This window comes from Stegostoma tigrinum, chromosome X (genome assembly GCF_030684315.1).
Source record: "Stegostoma tigrinum isolate sSteTig4 chromosome X, sSteTig4.hap1, whole genome shotgun sequence".
NCBI classification, from domain to species: Eukaryota; Metazoa; Chordata; class Chondrichthyes; order Orectolobiformes; family Stegostomatidae; genus Stegostoma; species Stegostoma tigrinum.
In genome coordinates, this window is record NC_081404.1 from 15,281,703 (window position 1) to 15,304,288 (window position 22,586).

Below are 22,586 nucleotides of genomic sequence, written 5' to 3' on the forward strand. Positions count from 1 at the left end.
TGTATAAAAAAACCTTGCCTCTCACATCTCCTTTAGACTTTCCCCTTTTTGCCTTAAACCTAGGTCCTCCAGTAATTGACATTTCTACAAAAAGACTCCAACTATCCATTCTATCTATGCCTCACAAAGTTTTGTAAACTTCTACCATGTCGTCCCTCATCCTTCAACGTTCAAGTGAATACAAACCCCAAGTTTGTAAACCTGTTAGAGCTGTCTAGGTTTCTACGAGATTCCCCCTCATTTTTCTAAACTCCAGTGAATATAGTCCTAACTGATCCAGTCTTTCTTCACGCATCAGTCCTGCCATCGCAGGAATCAGTCTGGTAAACCTTTGCTGCACTCCCTCCATCACCAGAACATCCTTCCTCAGATAAGGAGACGCAAACTTCCCACAATACTCCAGGTGTGGTCTCACCAAGGCCCTGTACAATTGCAGCAAGACATCCCTGCTCCTGGACTCGAACCCTCTCACTATGAAGGCTAACAGGCCATTTACCTTCTTCACCGCCTGCTGCACCTGCAGGCTTCAACTGATTCCAGGCCTCTGCTATTTTCCTCTTCTACCCTGCTGAGGATCCAGCTTTCAGGGCAAGGTTCCTGTGGTGCACTGATAGTGTCCTTACCTCTAAGCCAACTAGGCTTGGGCTTGAATCCACCTGCTCCAGAGGTGTGTTGTACCATCCCTGAACAGGTTGATGGGTGGAGGAGAAGGAATTTTAAAAAAAAACAACCCCAAGACCTTCAGAAATCTCTGTGCACCTCTAATTCTGACCTCCTTCAGTATCCCTGGTTTCCTTCAGCCCTACCATTGGTGGTCATGCCTGCAGTTGCCTGGGCCCCAAGCTTGGGAATTGCCTCTCTTCATTTAAACCTGTGCCCAGCTTGTCAGTGAAGACCAAGACCAAAAGGGTAAACCCCATCAGCTCCATGTTTGGACAAATGTAGTTCAAACCATCCTTACCTGGCAAAGCCAACACCTCGGCTGGTACCATTGGCATCCCGCAGTATCCTCGTGGAGATCACCTGACCGAAAGGTTTCAGCATGTTCTGGAGCTCCTGCTCATCCATAGTCAGTGGCAGGTTGGAGATGTACAGGTTCGTTGGATCCTGCTCTTGTTGCTGTGGAATGGAAACAAAAACATGATTCGAGAGCTGCTCTATTGCTGTCGAATGGCTTTTTGTTGCATCCGAATTTCCCAGTACCCCTCTCCTGCCCAGTAATCTCACTTGTTGAACTGAAGGGAAAAGTCAAATTTATATTGGGGCATTGCATGCTTTTAGCCTTCTCCACTCAAATTGCTATTCTTCCTGTGTAAGCTTTGAAGGAGCTTGTCGTGACCTTTTTCAATCAGCAAGTCAAATAATTCAAAGAAAGTCAGCGGGTTGCTGCGCCAATGGGGCCTTCTTGTGGAAATGGGGCCTTCCTGTGACCATCCTCCCCACCAACAACCTCAGAAACCATTGGTTATCATTTTCCACCTGTGCTTATTGAGTTGGCTGCTTTCTTTTAACCCCTCCATATCTCCCAAGGTTGGCCTCAAAGTTGGGAAGACTAACCCCACCTCAAAAGAAAACTAACAAGGGCATTGTCAAACAGTTCTGCTGTTTGGGATTGTGAGAACAGCCAGTGGGAAATCGTTTCAGAATTCCTGGGAAGTTCGGACGGAGCCAAACTGGCGACTGCTGGTCCAGCATAAGGTAGGCCTTGGCTTCACCAGCCTTCTAGGCTTTTATGTGGCTGCATTTAAGATTATTTAATGGTCAACAGTAGCCTCAAATCCAACTTGGGACATTTCCAGTCTACGTGACTGAGTTCCTTAAACCTTATTCACACTTAATAACTGAGCCACACTTCTAACTTCAAAACTATGTTTAATTGTTTCCCAAGCCAGCAAAACCTATTTCTTTGTTATTTGAAGTGAAAGAATACCTACCAGCATTGCCAAGGCATCTACATTTGACTTTAATTTGTGTGCAGATGTGGGAGGTGAGGGTGAGGGGGAAGAAGGGAAATCTCACACCAGTCTTATTAAAATATTCATCACACTTCAAAATGAAATTAAATCAAACAACATCCCCCTGAAAAATGGCAAAAGGTAGAGACAAAATCAAAACTTTTTGTCATGCCCTCATCAGGATTGGAGTGCAAGAAACTAAGCTTTGAAAGGGAACACTAATTTATACAGCGTGAGAAGACAGTGCTGATGGTGGGATGATGGTTGGCATGGAGATGCAGCAGGAGCTATTAACTGTCAATCTTTGATATCTGATTAAAGTCAGGCCAGAAAGGTAGACTCTGATTAGTCAGGATGTTAACATGGGGAATACAGCAGAGATTGGCAGCTCTATGACCCTTTACCCATTGAGAAAAAAACACAATGTATGAACGAATTCCTTTTGCTACGTACAACTGGGCCCTGTGTGTTAATATATGGAGCTTCCAGCATGTGCACATTGCAAGCCCAATTGATTCTGTTAAAATTGGATTCCAGTGAAATTCACAACATGGTCAGGGTTACTTAGTAAATGTTGTCCAATAGTAAAATCACATGTTATATTGAATACCATGTTCTGAGTTTTACAAGCACAGATTAGTTGAGTGCAGCTGACATACTATCCACTGCGGGCAGTCAAAATGAGGTGTTATTTGACATGATTTGCTAGTTATCGAGAATGGCCTACATACCTGGCATCACATTGGCACTGAAACTCATAACATTAATCATTTGTGTGACAGACAAATACATCATGTCAGTGAAGAAAATCACTCATGTGTTTACTACAATAGAAGTTGCTTGAGATGGCTAGCTTCATCCATTGTTCAGATGTTTGAGACATCTTCCCTTTCCTGGGCAACCTGAGGTAGGCTGGGCATTGTTCAATGAAACCAGCATGCCCAAAGAGATGATACTGCCATGGGATTCCCTTGAGGCTCAGCTCTTACTAACATCTTTGATGAATACCAGGAGAAGTGTCTTCAGTAGAATCACCACTAACCTCCTACCCCTTGCAAATGCCCGATATGTACGTAACACATTTACAATATTTAAATCCACACTGCCGAACAGTGACAAACTCCATCCTGCACTCAAATCTACCATTGAAATGAAGCAACAAAATCAGCTCCCTTTTCTTGGATACATTAGTTGGGAAGTTTGCAAATGGCTTCTCTACTACTACCAAAGGAAGGTGATGGCCTAGCGGTATTATCATTAGACTATTAATCCAGGAAATTCAGCTAATGTTCTGGGGTTCTGGGTTCGAATCCTGCCACGGCAGATGGTGGAATTTGAATTCAATAAAACTGAGCCCTAGCAAAACTGGAATCAATGGGTATTGGGGCAAACTCTCTACTGGTTAGAGTCATACGTGGCACACAGAAAGATGGTCATGGTTGTTGGAGGTCAGTCATCTCAGCTCCAGGACATCTCTCTGCAGGAGTTCCTTGGGGCAATTTCCTAGGCCTAATCATCTTCAGCTGCTTCATCAATGACCTTCCCTCCATCATAAGGTCAGAATTGAGGATGTTCGCTGATGATTGCACAATGCTCAGCACCATTTGCACCTTCTCAGATACTGAAACAGTCCATGTTCAAATGCAACAAGATCTGGAAAATATCCAGGCTTGGCCTGAAAAGTGCCAAGTAACATTCGTGTTACATAACTGCCAGGCTTGAACCATTACCAATAAGAGACAATCTAATCTGCGCCCCTTGACAATCAACTGTGTTACCATCACTGCATTCCCTACTGTCCAACATCCTGGAGGCTATCATTGATCAGAAACTCAAGTGAATTCACTACATAAACACAGTGGCTGCAAGGGCACATCAGAAGCTAGGAATACTGCAGCAAGTAACTCACTTCCTGACTCCTCAAAGTCTGTCCACCATCTACGGGGCTCAAGTCAGGAGTGCGATGGAATATTCCCCACTTGCCTGGAAGAGTGGAAACCCAACAACACTCAAGAAGCGCTGCACCATCCAGGAAAAAGCAGCCCCCTCGACTGGCACCACATCCACAAGTATCCACTCCCACCACCACCGACACTCCGTAGCAGCAGTGTGTACTATCTACAAGATGCACTGCAGAAATTCACCAAAGATCCTCAGACAGCACCTTCCAAACCCAGGACCACTTCGATCTAGAAGGACAAGGGCAGCAGATACATGGGAACACCACTCCCTGCGAGTTCCCCTCCACTCACCGTCCTGACTTGGAAATATATTGCTGTTCCTTCACTGTCACTGGGTCAAATTTCTGGAATTCCCTCCCTAAAGGCATTGTGGGTCAACCCACAGCAGGTGGTCTGCAGCAGTACAAGAGGGTAGCTCACCACCACCTTCTCAACAGCAACTCAGGATAGGCATTAAATTCTGCCAGCCAGCGATGCCCACATCCCACAAAAATGAATAAACTTTTCAAAAAAAAAATCTATCAAAAGCCTGTGTTCACCGATGAATATACAGGTTGGTATTCCTACGGGCCAATATGCTACAAGAGAAATCTAATCAGCAACCTCACGAACAGGGCCTCAGCCATTCGCTCACCAATGAAAGCTTGATGTTGAGATTGAGCCTATCAAAACTATCCTGTGTAATAATGGCTATCCTAATCAAATATCACTCACTGGATATGGTACAAAATTACGCAATAGCCTATGGCCATCACCTGAACAATGCCCAGTTTCTCTCCCACTGCGGTTTACCCTCTAGTACCTCAACTTTTCCATTGAAGACTATCTTCTAGTAGCTCAACCTTCCCATCAAAAATTCTCTTTTGTACCTCAACTCTTCCACTGAAGATGATCCCTCTAGACCCTTAAGGCTCCCATCAAAGACCACCTCATTACTCCCCTTTCTCCCTATCACAGTGAATCTAACGCTCATATCCCATTACAATGTGATTCTTGACAGTGTGCTGCTTTAGTGTGCTGTCAATATGGGACCAGCAGGAAGAAGGGTCTCGGCACGAAACATCAGCTTTCCTGCCCCTAAGATGCTGCTTGGCCTGCTGTGTTCATCCAGCTCTACACTTTGTTCTCACAAGAAATGGGCATTGGCTTCCATGGCACAGAGGCAAAGAACTGAAAGGTTTCAATGAATTTGGAAAAAAAATCAAAACCGTGGGCCAGTACAGGAAAATTCAGAGATCAGAGGCAAGAGATTTGCTTTCGTGGGCACGCTAATCAGATCAGACAACAAAAGAGTTAATGATCTCTTGACAAGGCTGTTCCAGAAGCACACTGCTCCGGGGAGTTATGGCAGAAAGTGAGACAGAGCGAGTACTGAGGTTGGCTGGAGAGTCGCGGTTAGAAGCAAGAGGACATCTCCCAGGAACACTCAGCTACAGACTGAGCAAATGTTTCACTGCTGGTTACAGCATGGAGATTTCCCAGCTGCTCTAAATGACAGCTTCAGTCCTGTGTTCACAACTCATGGCGAATGCTTGATTAACAGTTCTTGGAAAAGAAAAGGGCCCCTTACCTCGTGTTCCAAGAATCCAGGAAAAACAGCCATTAGAGATTTCAACCACAGAGTTGGATATGTGAAAATAAAAAGTGCAACTCATTCCAAAGAGTACCTGCCTGGATGATATCCTTTCACTTTGTACTGCCACCCTTCACTTTGCAAAACCCCCCACCCTGCCCCAGCACTCATTTGCATGTCCATTCACCCCTTGGAATGTACAAATGGAGCTATCTTGCTTATTTCAGTTGGCTGTTTCACTCACGCAGTGTTCAACCGTGACTGGTACCTGGTTGTGGATTCTCCCCCATCAATAGATTGATGAGCAGAAAAGAAAATTTGGGGATAGTGTGAAAAGATGGAGTTAAGATTGATCATTGATTGATCACTATTAAAACGGAGTGGAAGTAGGCCCTTCAGCCTATTGAATCTGCTCCACCATTCCATGGGATCACGGCTGATTTGATCACTGCAAATACCGGAGCTTTGTTGCGCCTTGAGTCGACCAGATATCTAACCGTGTTCTGGCATTACTTTGCCAATTTCTTTTCCTCCATTTTCTCTTCCCCACACTTCCAACCCCCCAACATAAGGTGCCACAGGCATCAAGACAACCTCATACCAACTGGGTCCGAATTCACACATAGTGGTGATTGACTGGCAATTGGACTGCTGGGAGGGCAACCTTGACCACTATCATGACTCTTCCTCAACCCCTATCGATAACAGCCCTGGACTGTATTGAACAATGGTTTGGGGAACTGGTCAGTAGCCCCAGGAAAACTCCTGACTCCAGAGATCTCCGCTGGTCTAAACGCCCAAGCTGGAGTCGCTGACTTGGGAGGGATGGACCCTGGGCCACTTCCTGCCAGGAATCAAGGCAAGCGGCAGCTGGTCAGCAGGTCACTCTGCCAAGATGCTGATATGGCCAGACCTGACACAAGGCAGAAGTCAACAAAAGCACACTTATGGGTGGAGAAGGATTTCTCTAACCTTTAGAAGAATGAGAAACAATTGGATTGAATAATGTAAAATTATGAATGGGGCTTGAGACAGGAAAACAAGAAGTTGTTTCCCAATGTCTAGGGAACTTAGAACACAGTCTCACAATAAGGGGACAATCATTTTGGATTGAGGATGAGAAGATATTTCTTTACTCTTGCAGAGTTGTGTGTCTTTGGAATTCCCAGCCTCAGAGGGTTGTGGATTCTCCCCCATCAATAGATTGATGAGCAGAAAAGAAAATTTGGGGATAGTGTGAAAAGATGGAGTTAAGATTGATTGTTGACTATTAAAAAGGAGTGGAAGTAGGCCTTTCAGCGATAAGACGATGTAGTGGCTGAATGCTGGTGGGACAGGGAGACCTCCTCTTTAACATCCTCGTGTTCAAAACAGGAATTATTCTTGAACTGAACAAATTCCAGATTAATTTCTGAGGAAACCTGTGTCGGGCTGATGCTGCATAAGGTCAACAGCAGGAGTCAAAGCAGACAATGGCTTACAAGTGCAGTCATCCACATTACAGAAGCCACTCTCCAGAAGTGTTTGAGATGATTTAATGCACTAAACTGAGGTGAGTATTTTTCCCCCTTTAAAAACCCTTCTAACAGGCAGGCCTGAATAGGCCCAAAGAAACAATATAATAGAACCTACAAGCATTCCATTCAGCTGAGGGCACACACACACACAGAGACAACAAGAGCAACTGATAGTTTTCTTCACAGGAGGTGGTGGTGGGAAAAACTACTCCCCAGTTCTCAGCGCCTGGCACTTGACCAAAAGCCAAGAATGTGGAACAATTAGCAAGTGTCACAGGCCAGCTTTGTGATACTCCAGCTTGCAGAATGAGGAGCGACAGCTGCTTTTCTGTTACATCATGTGAATGAGTTAACCAAATAGCTGGTCCTATCCTTACAGCCCCACCGCTCCCTACTGGTTGTCCCCTCCCCCCGCCAAGGGGGAAGCACACACCAAGCTATAGTGACCAGGAACTAATCCTATTAAATAAACCCTCCCAGAAAAAAAGCACATCTTCGGGTCTGTGTTAATGTTGTCTCTCTACAGTTTGCTGGCACCAATGCAACAAATTCCATTCCAGTTTACATTACGTGCTCCCTCAGGGATTTAGACAAGTAGGGCATTGTGAAGTTAAGAAAGAAAGGCAGCTTCTGAAAGGCATCCTTTTGTTAAACCACAAGCAAACCTCAAACCCCAAACCCCAAACCCAGATTTGAGGCCTTCATGAAGAGAGAACTGTGTATCTACATTGACCTTACACACCCTCAAAGCACTTCAATAGGCATGCTGGGAAAAAACACAGCAGCTATGTGTGCACAGCAAGATCCACTAATGAGGGGGATCAGCCACGAACTCGCTTTGGGTACTACTTATATCAAATATATTTCACAGGACGTGAGCATCACTGGCTGCAGCAGCATTTGTTTGTTGCCCATCTCTAGATTCCCCCTTGAGAAAGTGGTAGTGAGCCACTTTCTTGAACCACTGAGGTCCACGTGCGCCAGGTTGGCCCACAATACCCTTAGGGAGGGAATTCCTGGATTTTGACCCAGCGACACTGAAGGAACAGTGATTTTCAAATCAGGATGGTGAGTGGGTTAGAGGGAACTTGCAGGAAGTGGTAGTCTCATGTATTTGCTTGTCTTTGTCCATCTAGACAGTAGAGGTTGTGGGTTTGGAAGGTGCTGTCTCAGGATGCTTGCGGAATTGTGCAATGCACCTCGTAGATGGTACACACTACTGCTACTGAGGATTGGTGATTTCAAACCCTCTCAGCCTCCCAACTAGGGATCCCCAATGCCTCACTTTGGGAGGCGTGTTGCACAGGAACCTGAGGATCCCCTGCATCTCACAACTGACTCAGGATGGTTGGGGGTTTGAGGGGATTAGGAAATTTGTGTGGCCTGTGCCCACCTTTGGAGTGATCATTGATCACTGTAGAATTGCAATTCTAATGCGTCTGATCAGAATCAAAAGGATTGATTAGGGTATTCTTCAGGTTTGGGGGTGTCTGGAATAAGGGGACACCCTAATAAGGACATCACCTTAAAATTATAGCGCAGCCAATTGGGGGAATTTGCTCAGCCAATTAGGAAGGGCTCTTTCATATCTCGTAGAAACATTTTAAAAAAAGCAGGAGTGGGCCATTTGGCCCTTTGAGCCTGCACCACCATTCAATATTATCATGGCTGATCATGCAATCTCACTTTCTCACTTTTTTCCGCTCCCACTTTCTCTCCATACCCCTTGACCCCTTTAGCCACAAGGTCCATGTCCAGCTCCATCTTGTATCTAACAAACTGGCTCCAAAAGCTTTCTGTGGGAGAGAATTCCACAAGCTCACAACTCTTTGAGTGAAGAAAATCTTCCTCATCTCAGTCCTGAATGGCTTACTCCTTATTCTTACTGCGACCCCTATTTCTGGACTTCCCCCAATATGAGGAACATCCTTCCTGCATCTGGCCTGTCCAGTCCATCAGGATTGCATGTTTCTAGAAGATTCTGCACCACCACCCCCCCAACCCCCGGTTCTTTTAAATTCTAGTGAGTGTTAGCCCAGTCGATCTGGTCTTTCCTTGTATATCAGTCCTGCCATCCCAGGAATCTGCCTGGTGAACCTTCGCTGGACTCCCTCAATAGCAAGAATGTCCTTCCTCAAACTAGGAGACCAAAACTGCACACAATACTCAAGATGCAGCCTTACCAAGGCTCTGTGTAAATGCACCAAGGCAGCCTTACTGCGATACTCAAATCCTCTCGCTAAGAAGCACAGCATGCCATTAGCTTTCCTCAATGCCTGCTGCACCTGCATGCCAACCTTCAGTGACTGTTTCAACATGACATCCAGGACTTGCTGCACGTCACCTTTCCCTACACTGCCACCATTCAAATAATAATCTGCCTTCCTGTTTTTGCCACCAAAGTGGACAACGGGGAGTGGAAATCTGGAACTTCCTGTAAAAAGTAGTTGAGACTAAGGGTGAAGTAAAAAATGATAAAATTGAGGTCAATACACATTTCTAAGCCATGAGTATTGAGGGATGCAGAACACAAGTTGAGTAGATGCAGGGAAGAAACAGATTGGCCGGGATTGATTTTAATGGTGGACAGGTTAGGCTCCTCCTTTTTTGCCCCTGAATGCCACACTGTGCTGAAATGGGTCCATTTTTTATTATTCCTTCATGGGATGTGGGCATCGCTGGCAAGCTCAGCTTTTGATCTGAGAGGTTTGCTCAAAGTGATGACTGTGGTTAAGAGTCAGCCACATTCCTGTAGGTCTGGAGTTATATGTAAGCCAGACTGAGCAAGGACAGCGGATTTTCCTTAGCACTTCACATCAATGAACTAATCAACAGTGGTTACACGGTCACCATGAGTGAACCAGATAGATTTTTAACAGATATTTCACAGTCATCATCACTAATGTCGACATTTTATCCACTGAATTTAAATTCCACCAGCCAACATAGTGGGACGTGAACTTATGTCCCGGCAGCATTAATCTGGGTTGCTAGGCTACCAATCCAGTGACATTAGCACAATATCATAACCTCACCACCTTGCAGGTGCGCAGCTTGTTAAATTTCTGGTGGCTGGCTGCATACCCAAGCACTCATTTCCCTCCTGCTGCAGTAAATATTGGTACAGGGAAATGCCAAACATCTCAAGAAGAAAATTAGACATCATAAATAAATGCTCACATCCCAAAGATAACTTCAATACTCTCACAAAAATCTGTGGACAGGGGAAAGAGGATTAAAAACTATACAGGGTTCCTGTTCTGGTCTCTAAACAGAGAACGCTGGAGAAACTCAGGTCTAGCAGCATCTGTGGACTGAGAAACAGAGACTTTCATTCATTGTCACTGAGATCTGATCTCTACATGGGTCAGGGAAAAATGCTTTCCAAATTATGCTGTTATCCATTTTGTCGCAACAGTTGTGTAGTTGTCGAGCCTGGGCTGTTGACTGTATTCAAGGCTCGGATAGTCAGATTTTTAATTAGTAAGGGAAATCAAGGGTTATGGGGAAAAGACAGGAAAATGGAACTGAGAATCATCAATTCAGCCATTATCTCATTGAATGGCACGGCAGATTCAATGGGCTGAATAGCCTACTTCTGATCTTATGGAGTTAACATCTCAGGTTTGGGGTGGGGAGAACAAAAAGGAAGATGTGTGATAGAGCAGGATAGATAAATGGCAAAAGCTGTTGATGGTGCAAAGCCAAGGGAATTGTAACACGATAAGTAAAGATGTGTCTAGAGGAGGGGTAAAAGCAGAATGATGAATAGCTATCATCCAAAATAAAAAATAAGGGTAAAGTGAGAGCAAGACTGAAACACAAAAATAGAATAAACAACATGGAGAAGGCAGAGGTTATCATTTGAGCAAAGTGAACTCCATATCAAGTCCAAAAAGCTGGATGGTTCCTAATTAGAAAATGAGGTGTTGTTCCTCAAGGCTACATTGAGCTTCACTGGAACAGTGCAGCAGGAGAGAGGTCAGGGTCGGGGGGGCAAGACAGGAGAATGAAAATGATGGGGCTGTCCTTGCATATTGAACAGAGTCCTCCCTGTAGAGGTGACTGTGTTGAGACCAGCAAATACAATGGACGAAATAAAAAGAAATACAAGCAAATCATTCTGGTCTCAGCTGCAAGGGTTTTTGATCCAATCCAATTGGAGATGTACAGCCTCCCAACGAGGCCCAGGCAGCCCAAACCAAGAAAAACAAGGCGCTCTGTTTTGAAAGCTTTCTGTTCGAAACATGTCAGCAATTGAAGCATGCCTAAAGCACGATTCAAGACATGAAGTGAGTGTTTGCTTCCACCTAATCCCAGCAGCCAATGGCCTCTGTGTGACAAGACCCTCTCTTCAACTTACTTGAAAACCAACCTGCATATGTCACATGTGACAACATTCTTGCAATATCTGAGGGAGCAGGGACCAATTAATGTGTGTTTTTGTCAATGCTGGATCTAACAAGGATGGGGAATGGAAGTCTTTTCCAATTTGGGGAATGTGTTAGCGATATTGAGTACACCAGGGGCCATGCTACCTTGAGATGCAGAAGTTACAGCTCCCAACAACTGAAGGAACACCACCCCCGACTGCAGCAGTATGACATTTTCTGTCTCCTATTTCATCCACTGCCTCACCAGTCTGCCAATCTGTGATGGTGAGAAAGTTGTCCAGCCATTTTGACCAAATGGTTAAGACAGCAAGACACTTACCATTCACTATGGCCAGAAATTCAAATGGCAGGTTAGCAGGTGAAGAATGAACATTATTTCCTAAACAGGAGTCAAAATTCAAAGCTCGAAGAGGATCCGCAATTTTGAGATTCAGCTGTTAACTTTGGTCTGTGAAAATAATATTGTGAACATAAGGATCCATGGGCCACTAACTGTCTTACTAAAGCAACTGCTTAAACTGAGATGTTATGCCTTCAATAATGTTTGCCTGGTTGCTACCGAGATCCTGCAGAACGAAAGGTCAGGGAGATTAATAATTTGCCATTTACTATATCAAGTTACAGACTATAAAACACAATCTCTCATATTCTGCAGCTCCACAGGACTACACGATATTATAGCACAAAAGCACAGAAAAACTACCTTTGGCATTATACAATCTATTCAGGGGTAGTTATCACAACAAGCTTCACCATGTTATTATTGACAGTGCAACATACTGAACATTTTAAAGCGTGAGTAGAAACTATGAAGGCAAGGGGCAAAATTGAGTTACATTTTTCTTACGCGACAGTATAAAATCTCTCATCACAAATACATGGGTGCCTATAGAGGTATGACTCATAATCTGAAACATTTATTAAATTGCTCCGAAAGTCTGGGAATATATAAATAGGAGCCAAGAATAAGACTTATCAAATAGACAGCAAGACAACCTTTGCAAAAGGAAAATCTTAACACAGGCTGCCATGTTTTGTTCACAAAATACTGAAGTGTGACCTCGAGGGTCCTGAGCAGTTGCAGGGCCTTCTGGAGACACAGGCTTTGCTGGACATGTGAAAAGCCCAATCTGAACAAAGATCTCCAGTGGCAGGAGCAACATACAGTGGTCTTTGCAACTTTTGCTGCAGCTCCCAGTTTCCACAGTTCATTGCTGACAGTGTTTGGTGCAGGCACAATGCAGTTTAGGTTTGCGCATCTGTCATTGTGCAATCAGATCTCTGCCAGTCCATTTGCGCAAAAATAGCGCCTTGCAATACGTGAGATGGAAAGCAGAAGTAATACTTAGCACACAATGAGGAAAGTCCCACCAGCAGTGCCAACCAACAGTGTGGAGGGGTCAATTTCTGTTGTGGGTTGTACCTACTGGACTCTTAAGGTGAAACTGCCAAACCCCTTTTTCCATGGCAAGCAAAAGAGATCTTTTTCATGAATCCTGGCTGGATTTAATACAAAGATTAACACTGAACAGGAAGTCTGCTGAAACCACACACAAGCAAAAAAAAACAAACAACAAATTGTATTTATAAATTTTATTTTTAATCAAACCGTTCAAAGCTTCTAGAGCAGGTGGGACTAGAACATGTGCCTCCTGGGCCAGAGGCAGGAACACTACCACTGTACCAGAGTCCTGTCTTACACTCTGTCTTTTGAGCAGCAAATCATCCCCAAAATGCTTTAAACACCACAAACAAAATTTGTCCATCAGCTATGGAGGAGAGGTTTGGCAGGTGATGAAACATTTGGTCAAACAGTCTTAAGAAGCATCTTAAAAGAATCTCCTCCAAGATCAATGAGGTTCAGGATGGGAGAGCCCAGTCAACTGAAGGCAGTTGATGGAGCAACGAAATTTGGAATTTGCAAGAGATCCCAGGCTGCACCAGATCCCAGAGGTGTGTGGAGCTGCAGGATGTTGCAGAGGTGAAGCAATGGAGGGAGTGAGGGTTTTGTCAAGGAACTCAATATAATGCAAGTTGCTTGTGATGCTTCTCCTAGCTTTTTCTGAAATGGTGTCAGTTCCGTGAGACCCTGCCTCAACCTCACCTCACCACAATACCAACCACCACCATCACCACACACACAACCCACCTGAGACCGACAGGCCTCTAGGAAGAATGAGACTGAACATTACCTCACAATGCCAAAAGGATACCAGGCCCAATGCTGGTACAAAAACTAAATGTCCAATGGTAATTTAACAGTTCAGAGAAAGCACACTTGGCTGAATCCTGGGGTGAGGGGCTTATCATGAAGAAAGGGTGAGCAGGTTGGGCTTCTACTCATTGGAGCTAAGAAGAATGAGGGGCAGCCTTATCAAACCATACCTTACAGGGTATGACAGGGCAGATACTGCAGGATCTTTTCCCAGGGAATCCAAAACATGGATGGACAGGTCACAGTTTCAAAACAAGAGGTTTCCCATTTAAGACTGAGCTGAGGAAAATTTTTTTCTCTCATCAGAGGTTCGTTAATCTGTTGAATGCTCTCCCCCCTACTCCCCGATATGCAAATGTGACACTTGGAGGTTGGGTCACTGAATATATTCAAGGCTGAGTTAGACAGATTTTTGATGCACAAGGGAGTGAAGGGTTTGGGAGACAGACAGGAAAGCGGGCTTGCTACCCAATCAAATCAGCCATGCTCTTTTTAATGGCAGAAAAGGCTTGAGGGGCCAAATGGCCTACTTCAGCAGGAAATGCTTATCAGTTTATGACCCCATGAACTGCAAAATATGGTTTACAGCAGGAAGTGAACCAAAGGTAATAGTGGTGAGCATCAGGAGGGAACAGAGACGGGAAAAAGGCACGGAGGGGGGTTGGTGATAGTGGATGAAAGATGCTGTCCTTCCCTCCCTTAATATCTCCAAGCTGATGCAGATGCAGGTTCCTCTGAAAAGAAGCTTCTCTGCTATCACAATAAGTCAAAGTTGTTCTAATCAACCTGTGACTGCTTGATATGGGCACATTTTATTGTTATAAATACTCCAATATAACCAGCTGGTGGATGTCGTGCCTGAAGACCCACGTAGGTTAGTATATAAAATTAGATTGCATGGAATTGGGATTATATACTGCTCTGGGTTGAGATTTGGCAGGAAAAAAAAGAGAGAAGGAAGAAATACTTCTTTCCCAGGGTGTCAGGCTGTTGTAAGTGTTGTATCGTAAGGATCAGTGCTGGGGCCATAGCTGTCTGCAAGCTATAGCAAAGATACGGATGTGGGAGTCAGTTGTAACATTCCAAAAATTTGCTTATGACATAAGACCGGGTTGAATGTGAGTCGTGAGGAGGATGTAAAGAGGCTTCAAGGGGATTTAGACAGGCTGATAGCAAGAACATGACAGATGGAACATAATGTGAATAATTGTGAAGTTATTCTTCTTAGTACAAACAGCAGCAAGGCAAAATATTTATCGAATGATGAGAGGTTGAAAAGTGCAGGTATCCAAAAGGACCTGGGTGTGCCTGGTCATGAGTCACCAAAAGTTAGCATGCAAGGGGAGCAAGCAATTAAGAAGGCAAATGATATGGTGGCATTTATTTCAAGGGGACTTGAGTACAGATTTTGCTGCAATTGTAGAACCTTTGTGAGACATCACCTGGAGTAGCAAGTGCTGTTTTGATCCCGTTACCTCAGAAAGCATGTACTAGCCAGAATGGGAGTGCAGCAGAGGTTCACTATATTCATCTCACCTGGGATGGTGGGATTGCTTTATGAGCTGGGATTGAGGAAACCAGGCCTGTATTCTCTCGAGTTTCAAATACTGAGGGGTGACCTCAGTGAAACTTACGAAGTTCTTACACAGTTCGATAGGACGAATGTTGATAGTCTGTTTCTCCTGGCTGATGAGTCTAGAACCACAAGGTGACTGAGATGAGGAAAAGGAATTTCTTCACTCAGAGGGGGTGAATCTGTGGAAATTTTCCACCCCAGAGGACAGTGGAGGTTCATTCATTGAGTACATTCAAGATTGAAATCAATAGATTTCTCAGTATTAACGGTAATTAAGGCTGTATGGGGACAATGCAGTTAAGTGGCATTGCAGTAGAAAATCAGTCATGGAGTTTCTGGGTGTAATTGAGGACACAGTACAGAGGTTCATCCCAAAGAAAAGAAAGATTATCCGGGGTGGGATTAGACAGCCATGGCTGACAAAGGAAGTCAGGAAATATATCAAAGAAAAAGAGACAGCCTATAAAGTGGCCAAGAGCACTGGGAAATCAGAAGATTGGGAAGGCTACAAAAACAAACAGAGGATAACAAAGAGAGCAATACAGAAGGAGAGGATCAAATATGAAGATAGGCTAGCGAGTAACATTAGAAATGATAGTAAAAGCTTCTTTCAATACATAAGAAACAAATGAGAGGCAAAAGTAGATATTGGGCTGCTCCAAATTGATGCTGGAAGGCTAGTGATGGGAGATAAGGAAATAGCTGAAGAAATTAATAAGTACTTTGCGTCAGTCTTCACAGTGGAAGACATGAGCAGTATGCCAATAATTAGGGAGAGCCAGGGGGCAGAGTTGAGTATGGTAGGCATTACAAAAGAGAAAGTGCTAGAAAAGCTAAAAGGTCTAAAAATTGATAAATCTCCTGGTCCCGATGGGCTACATCCTAGAGCTCTGAGGGAGGTGGCTGAGGAAATAGCGGAGGCTTTGGTCGTGATCTTTCACAAGTCACTGGAGTCAGGGAAAGTCCCAGATGATTGGAAAATTGCTGTTGTAACCCCTGTTTAAGAAAGGGTCAAGGCAAAAGATGGAAAATTACAGGCCGATTAGCCTAGCCTCAGTAGTTGGTAAAATTCTAGAATCCATTGTCAAGGATGAGATTTCTAAATTCCTGGAAGTGCAGGGTCAGATTAAAACAAGTCAGCATGGATTTAGGAAGGGGAGGTCGTGCCTGACAAACCTGTTAACAATTATGTTAGACCAGGGAAACCCAGTAGATGTTATCTATCTAGGCTTCCAAAAGGCCTTTGATACGGTGCCTCACAGGAGGCTGCTGAGCAAGGTGAGGGCCCATAGTGTTCGAGGTGAGCTACTGGCTTGGATTGAGGATTGGCTGTCTGACAGAAGGCAGAGAGTTGGGATAAAAGGCTCTTTTTCGGAATGGCAACCGGTGTCCCACAGGGTTCAGTGTTGGGGCCGCAGCTGTTCACCTTATACATTAATGATTTGGATGAAGGGACTGGGGGCATTGGCATTCTGGCGAAGTTTGCCGATGATATGAAGATAGGTGGACAGGCAGGTAGTACTGAGGATGTGGGGAAGTTGCAGAAAGATTTAGACAGTTTAGGAGAGTGGTCCAGGAAATGGCTGATGAAATTCAATGTGAGTAAATGTGAGGTTTTGCACTTCAGAAAAAAAGAATACAGGCATGGACTATTTTCTAAATGGTGAGAAAATTCACAAATCAGAAGTACAAAGGGATCTGGGAGTGTTGGTCCAGGATTCTCTAAAGGTTAACTTGCAGGTAGAGTCCGTAATTAAGAAAGCGAATGTAATGTTGTCGTTTATCTCAAGAGGGTTGGAATATAAAAGCAGCGAAGTGCTTCTGAGGCTTTATAAAGCTCTAGTTAGGCCCCATTTAGAATACTGTGTCCAATTTTGGGTCCCACACCTCAGGAAGGACATACTAGCCCTGGAGTGTGTCCAGCGGAGATTCACACGGATCATCCCTGGAATGGTAGGTTTAACGTATGATGAACGGCTAAGGATCCTGGGATTGTACTCATTAGAGTTTAGAAGGTTGAGGGGAGATCTAATAGAAATTACAAGATAATGTATGGTTTAGAAGAGGTGGACGCTGGGAAGTTGTTTCCGTGAGGCGGGGAGACTAGGACCCGTGGGCACAGCCTGAGAATTAGAGGGGGTAAATTTAAAACAGAAATGAGACGACATTTCTTCAGCCAGAGAGTGGTAGGCTTGTGGAATTCATTGCCACGGAGTGCAGTGGAGGCTGGGATGTTGGATGCCTTCAAGGCAGAGATCGACAAATTCTTGATCTCAGAAGGAATCGAGGGCTACGGGGAGAGTGCAAGGAAGTGGAGTTGAAATGCCCATCAGCCATGGTTTAAATGGCAGAGTGGACTTGAAGGGCCGAATGGCCTTACTTCCACTCCTATGTCTTATGGTCTTATGATCTGTGTGCATGGAGGAACAGGTTTGAGGGGCTGAATGGCCTACCATTGATCCTATCTCTTTGTAACTAATCTCATATTGTCATGACCTCCTTTGCTGTAGCCCTCAAGTCCGGAAGGTGACACCCTTGGGGCCTCCAAGTGACATTTTCAGGTGCTTACAGTTTGATTTTAACAAATATTCAGTGTCCCTAGGGTTTCCTGTGGTGCACTGGTAGTGTCTCTCCTTTTAAGTCAGGAGGCCTGGGTTCAAGTGTCACCTGCTCCAAAGGTGTGCAGTAACATCTCTGAATAGGTTGATTTGAAAATATCTGTTCTGCTTCTCTGCAGGGGCACAGTGGTAGTGTCCCTGCCTCTGAGCCAGGAGACCTGGGTTCAAGTCCCACCTGCCTCTGTGGTGTATAATAATATGTGAAGAGGATAATTACAAAACATCTGTTCTGTTTCCTGCTCTGTTTTACTTCCCACTCTTTACACCAAATCCCAGCTAGACAGTCACCTCAGGAGCTGATGAATAGTGAGTTGAGGGCTAGAGCTGCAAACAGGGTATCCAAAACTAGAGTACCCTAGATGACTATAGATATTGATGAGAAAAAAATGAAGAAAAAGATGGCATGTGATGTGTACCGGAAAAATAATAACGACAGGCTAAGCCTGGAAAACGGAAGCTTAAGAGGAACCATGAGGAAAGGATGGCAAGCTGTGCTAAAACAAATACTAAAATGTTTTTCAAGCATTTAACAGTAGAAGGTAGGTGAAGGAAAGAGTGGGGCCCGTAAAGCACAAGCAGGGTAGCCTACTCAATGAAGCAAAGGATATGGCAGAGGTACTCAATGAATATTTTGCTTTTGTTCTTACCAAATTAGAAGATGGTGACAATGACCTATATGAAAACATGGGTGTTGAGCAACTGAGCTGTCTAGTGATAGATAAAGAACAGGTGCTAAAAAGCTGGCAGCACTCCAGGTACAGAAGTCGCCAGGCCAAGATGGGATGCATCCTAGATTACTGAGAGGGGTAAGGGAGCAAATTAGGGAACCATTGACAGAAGGTTTCCAGGCCTCTCTGAACAGAGGAATAGTCCCAGGGGGTTGGAGGGTTGCAAATGAGACGTTGTTTAAGGGCAAACGATAACCCAGGAAACTATAGACCTGTCAGCTTGGCATCAATGTTGGGAAAACTGATGGAGGCCATTATATGAGATAATGTACACATACACTTAGAGAAAAATAAGTTAATATTAGACGGTCAACATGGTTTTGTCAACAGCAGGTCATGTCTGCCGAATTTAAGTGAGTTCTTTGATGAGGTGACACAGACAGCAGATGTTGTATAGTCAGACTTGCAGAAAGCATGTGATAAAGCGCCACATGGCAGGTTGATTTGCAAATTAGAAATGTTTGGGATTGACGGTCCTTGGCAGCATGGATTAGAAGTTGGCTAAAGGATAGGAAACAGTGGGTAGGTATGGAAGGGCATTTCTCAGACTGGAGACAAGGTGAAAGTGGTGTTGGAACCCTTTTTTTTGATTCGGAGATGATTGTTGAGGAAAAAATCTCTAAATTTGCTAATGATACCAAACTAGGAAGAATAGTGAATTGTGAGGATAATGCTGAGCAACTTCAGAGGAACACTGACAGGTTGGCCAAATGGGCAGACACTTGGCAGATGAATTTCAATGCAGAGAAATGTGAAGTAATGCATTTTTTGGTAGCAGAAACATGTAGAGACAATACAGGCTCAATGGTACAACTTTGAGGGGAGTTATGGAGCAGAGGGACCTCAGGGTTCATGTGCATGATCCTTTGAAGGTGACCAGGCAAATTGAAACAGCTGTTAAGAAGGCTTATTGGATCCTTCGGCTTATAAATAGAGTCACAGAGTATAAAAGCAAGGAAGTGATGCTTCACCTCTCCAAATCATTGGTCATATTACATTTGGAGTACTGTGTTCAATTCTGGGCACCTTATTTAAGCAAGTTTGTTAAAGCCCTGGAAAAAGTTTAAAAGGAGATTTATTAAAATGATACAGGAATGAGGGATTTTAGATAAAAGAAAATATTAAGGAAATTGGGCTTATTCACTTTGAATAAATGCTAGGCTGCATTTATTGCCCATCCCTAATTGCCAATTGGTCAGTTAAGAGTCAACCACATTGCTGAGAGTCTGGAGTCACATTTAGGCCAAGCCAGGTAAGGACAGCAGTTTTCCTCCCTCAGGGACATTAGTGAACCAGATGGTTTTTTATCCTGACCATCGACAATGAATTCACAGCCATCATTAGATTCTTAATTTCAGACATTTACTGAATTCAAATTCCACCATCTGCCATGGCAGGATTCAAACCTGGGTCACTAGGAGTGAGATGAGGAGAAACTTCTTCACTCAGAGATGCACTGCCTGAGTGATGGAGGTGGATTCCATAGGAAGCTTCAAAAGAAGAAGAGTCAAATATAGAAATATATTTGAAAGGGATGATCTTGGAGGGCTATGGAGACAGGACTGGAAGATGGAACTACAGGAGCCAGTACAGACATGATAGGTGGGATGGTCTCCTTCTGTACTGCAAATCGTTTGATTCTACGACTGCAAATAGCTCCTCCTTGGGCCTCCAGTGACCATAACTGGTGAATACAACTAATACACTAGGGCAGACACTATTGCCCCCTCAATATATAGAAAAATCAACATATTCTGGCACCATAGAAAATGCATGAGGCCATTCAGCCTCTTGATCCTGTCCTACCATTCAATGACATCATGGCTGATCCGACCTAACTCTATTTGTCATTGTTACTCCACGTTCCTTAACATCTTTGACTAACAAAGATCTATCCGTCTTAAATTTAAAATGAATAACTGTCCAGCGTCAACTGCCATTTACAAGAAGAGTTTCCAATCTTCGACCACCCTCTATGTGGAGGTGTGTTTCCTGATTTTGCTCCTGAGAGGTCTGGCTCTAAGTTTACTCTCCCTAGTCCCACACTGCCTAACCTGTGGTTATGACAAACCAACCAACACTCACCCTTTACCTCTTCACTAAAATAGACACTTTCCACTTCCTGCACATTGTAATTTGCACCTTCTTCTGAAATGTTAAGTGTGTGACTAACACTGGACTTCTCTGACTCCCACATCCACTTGCATGGCACTTCTAAGCCATTGGTGAACTGTCCTTTCTGCTTTCTTATGTGGCTGGACAAAGTAGCCAATCTAATTTTGCCAAATCAAAGAAAGAATTTCAGCTGATCTGACCAAACTGGATTCAATTTGAAACCGGGATCCCTCACTGACAGCAGTGTGTATCATCTACAAGATGCTCTGCAGTAACTCACCAAGGATCCCTTAACAGCACCTTCCAACCCCATGGCCACTTCCATCTACAAGGAAAAGGACGGCAGATACATGAGAACACAACTGCCTGCAGGTTCCCCCCCAAACCACTTACCATCCTAACTTGGAAATATATTGCTGTTCCTTCAGTGTCGCTGGTTAAGGACCCTGGAATTCCCTCACTAAGGGCATTGTGGGTCTACCTACAGCACATGGACTGCAGCGATTCAAGAGACAGCTCTCCACCACCTTCTCAAGGGAAACTAGGGATGGATAATAAAATGTTGGCCCAGCCCACATCCTGAGATTGTATAAATGATGATCTACTCAGTTCCCTCTTCCCTGAACGTCCATATGTCTCTGCTCAAAATGCTTAAATAAAATTTGTGACTGTGAAGAAAAAGTGAAGGTATTTTTTACAGGAGTTTTGTAAGTCACTGAGAGCACGGCTCCGTGGTAAGCTCCAGTAGTGGTGTGTTAGTGATGGGACACTGTCATGTGATCACTGATTCGCTGATGTCTGTGCAGCACTATGGCACGAAATGTTTGAGTGTTGTGCTCAAAACACAAAGGCAGTCCCTGATGAGGGTGAAGAGATACAGCTCAAAATGACCTGGGGTTAATCTTTAGTTTGTGCTCACCAAATATGTTCATGCAAAACTCTTTGACTATGATTTCAGCACATCAGGCTGCTTGTTTGAAATAGACTGTGCGTCTGTTGGAATTTTACACAAATGTCATTAAGGTGTGTCTTTCACATCGGAATGCGCCACCCCTAAATTAATCTGTACTACGCAAGTGAATAGTGCATACTTTGGAACAGAGTGGAATCTAGTCGAGCAAGGTAAACGGAATCGTGTCTTTTATCAGTAAATGCTTTCAAGTTAGTATTGAACCTGCCTCCACAACCCAGCATTCAGGTAGCATATTCCAAGTGGCAACAACTCTCTACATTTTGAAAACAAAATTTTCCTCATCTCGTCTCTGTGTTATTTTTACCAAGTCACTGGCAGTCACCAAATTGCTGTGAAAATACATTATCTGCCTCTATTCTCACATGGTGGCATGGATTCCTCCCCAATTCCTGTTCTCATTTGATGTCCATCCCTACACTCTCAATTGCACAAACACACTCTCTCTCTCACACACACACACGAGATGACTAATTCATGTGCACGCGCACACACACAAACACTCACATACAACCACAAAGAAAGTCACACTTGTATATACTCTCTCAAATATACATACATTCACATGGACACTGATACTAACACCAACATACACATATACATGGACAATTCTGATGAGGAGTCATTGGACCTGAAATGTTAACTGTTTCTCTTCCCACAGATGCTGCCTGACTGGCTAAGTTTCTCCAACAATTTCTGTTTTCATTACACATATACTCACATATGTGCTCGGGCATGTTTGTATACAGATATGAGTTTACACACACACACCCATTCTGGAGCAGGTGCAAACAGATATGAGTTTACACACACACACACACACACACACACTCACATACACACACACACACACACACACACACACACACACACACACACACACACACACACACACACACACACACACACACCCACCCCATTCTGGAGCAGGTGCAAGATGCAGAACAAGATTGCTGGCTAACAC

General features: G+C 44.1%; 1 protein-coding gene across 12 annotated transcripts in view; it reads right to left on the bottom strand.

Moving 5' to 3' along the window:
• LOC125448278 (RNA-binding motif, single-stranded-interacting protein 2-like) overlaps positions 1-22,586 on the bottom strand; it is a 257,608-nt gene that overhangs the window by 47,367 nt on the left and 187,655 nt on the right. For all 12 annotated transcript variants that reach the window (XM_059643492.1, XM_059643493.1, XM_048523462.2 and 9 more), the window contains exon 5: positions 962-1,119. In XM_059643492.1, the coding sequence (XP_059499475.1) occupies positions 962-1,119 (158 nt within the window). The remainder of the gene's footprint in view (positions 1-961; positions 1,120-22,586) is intronic.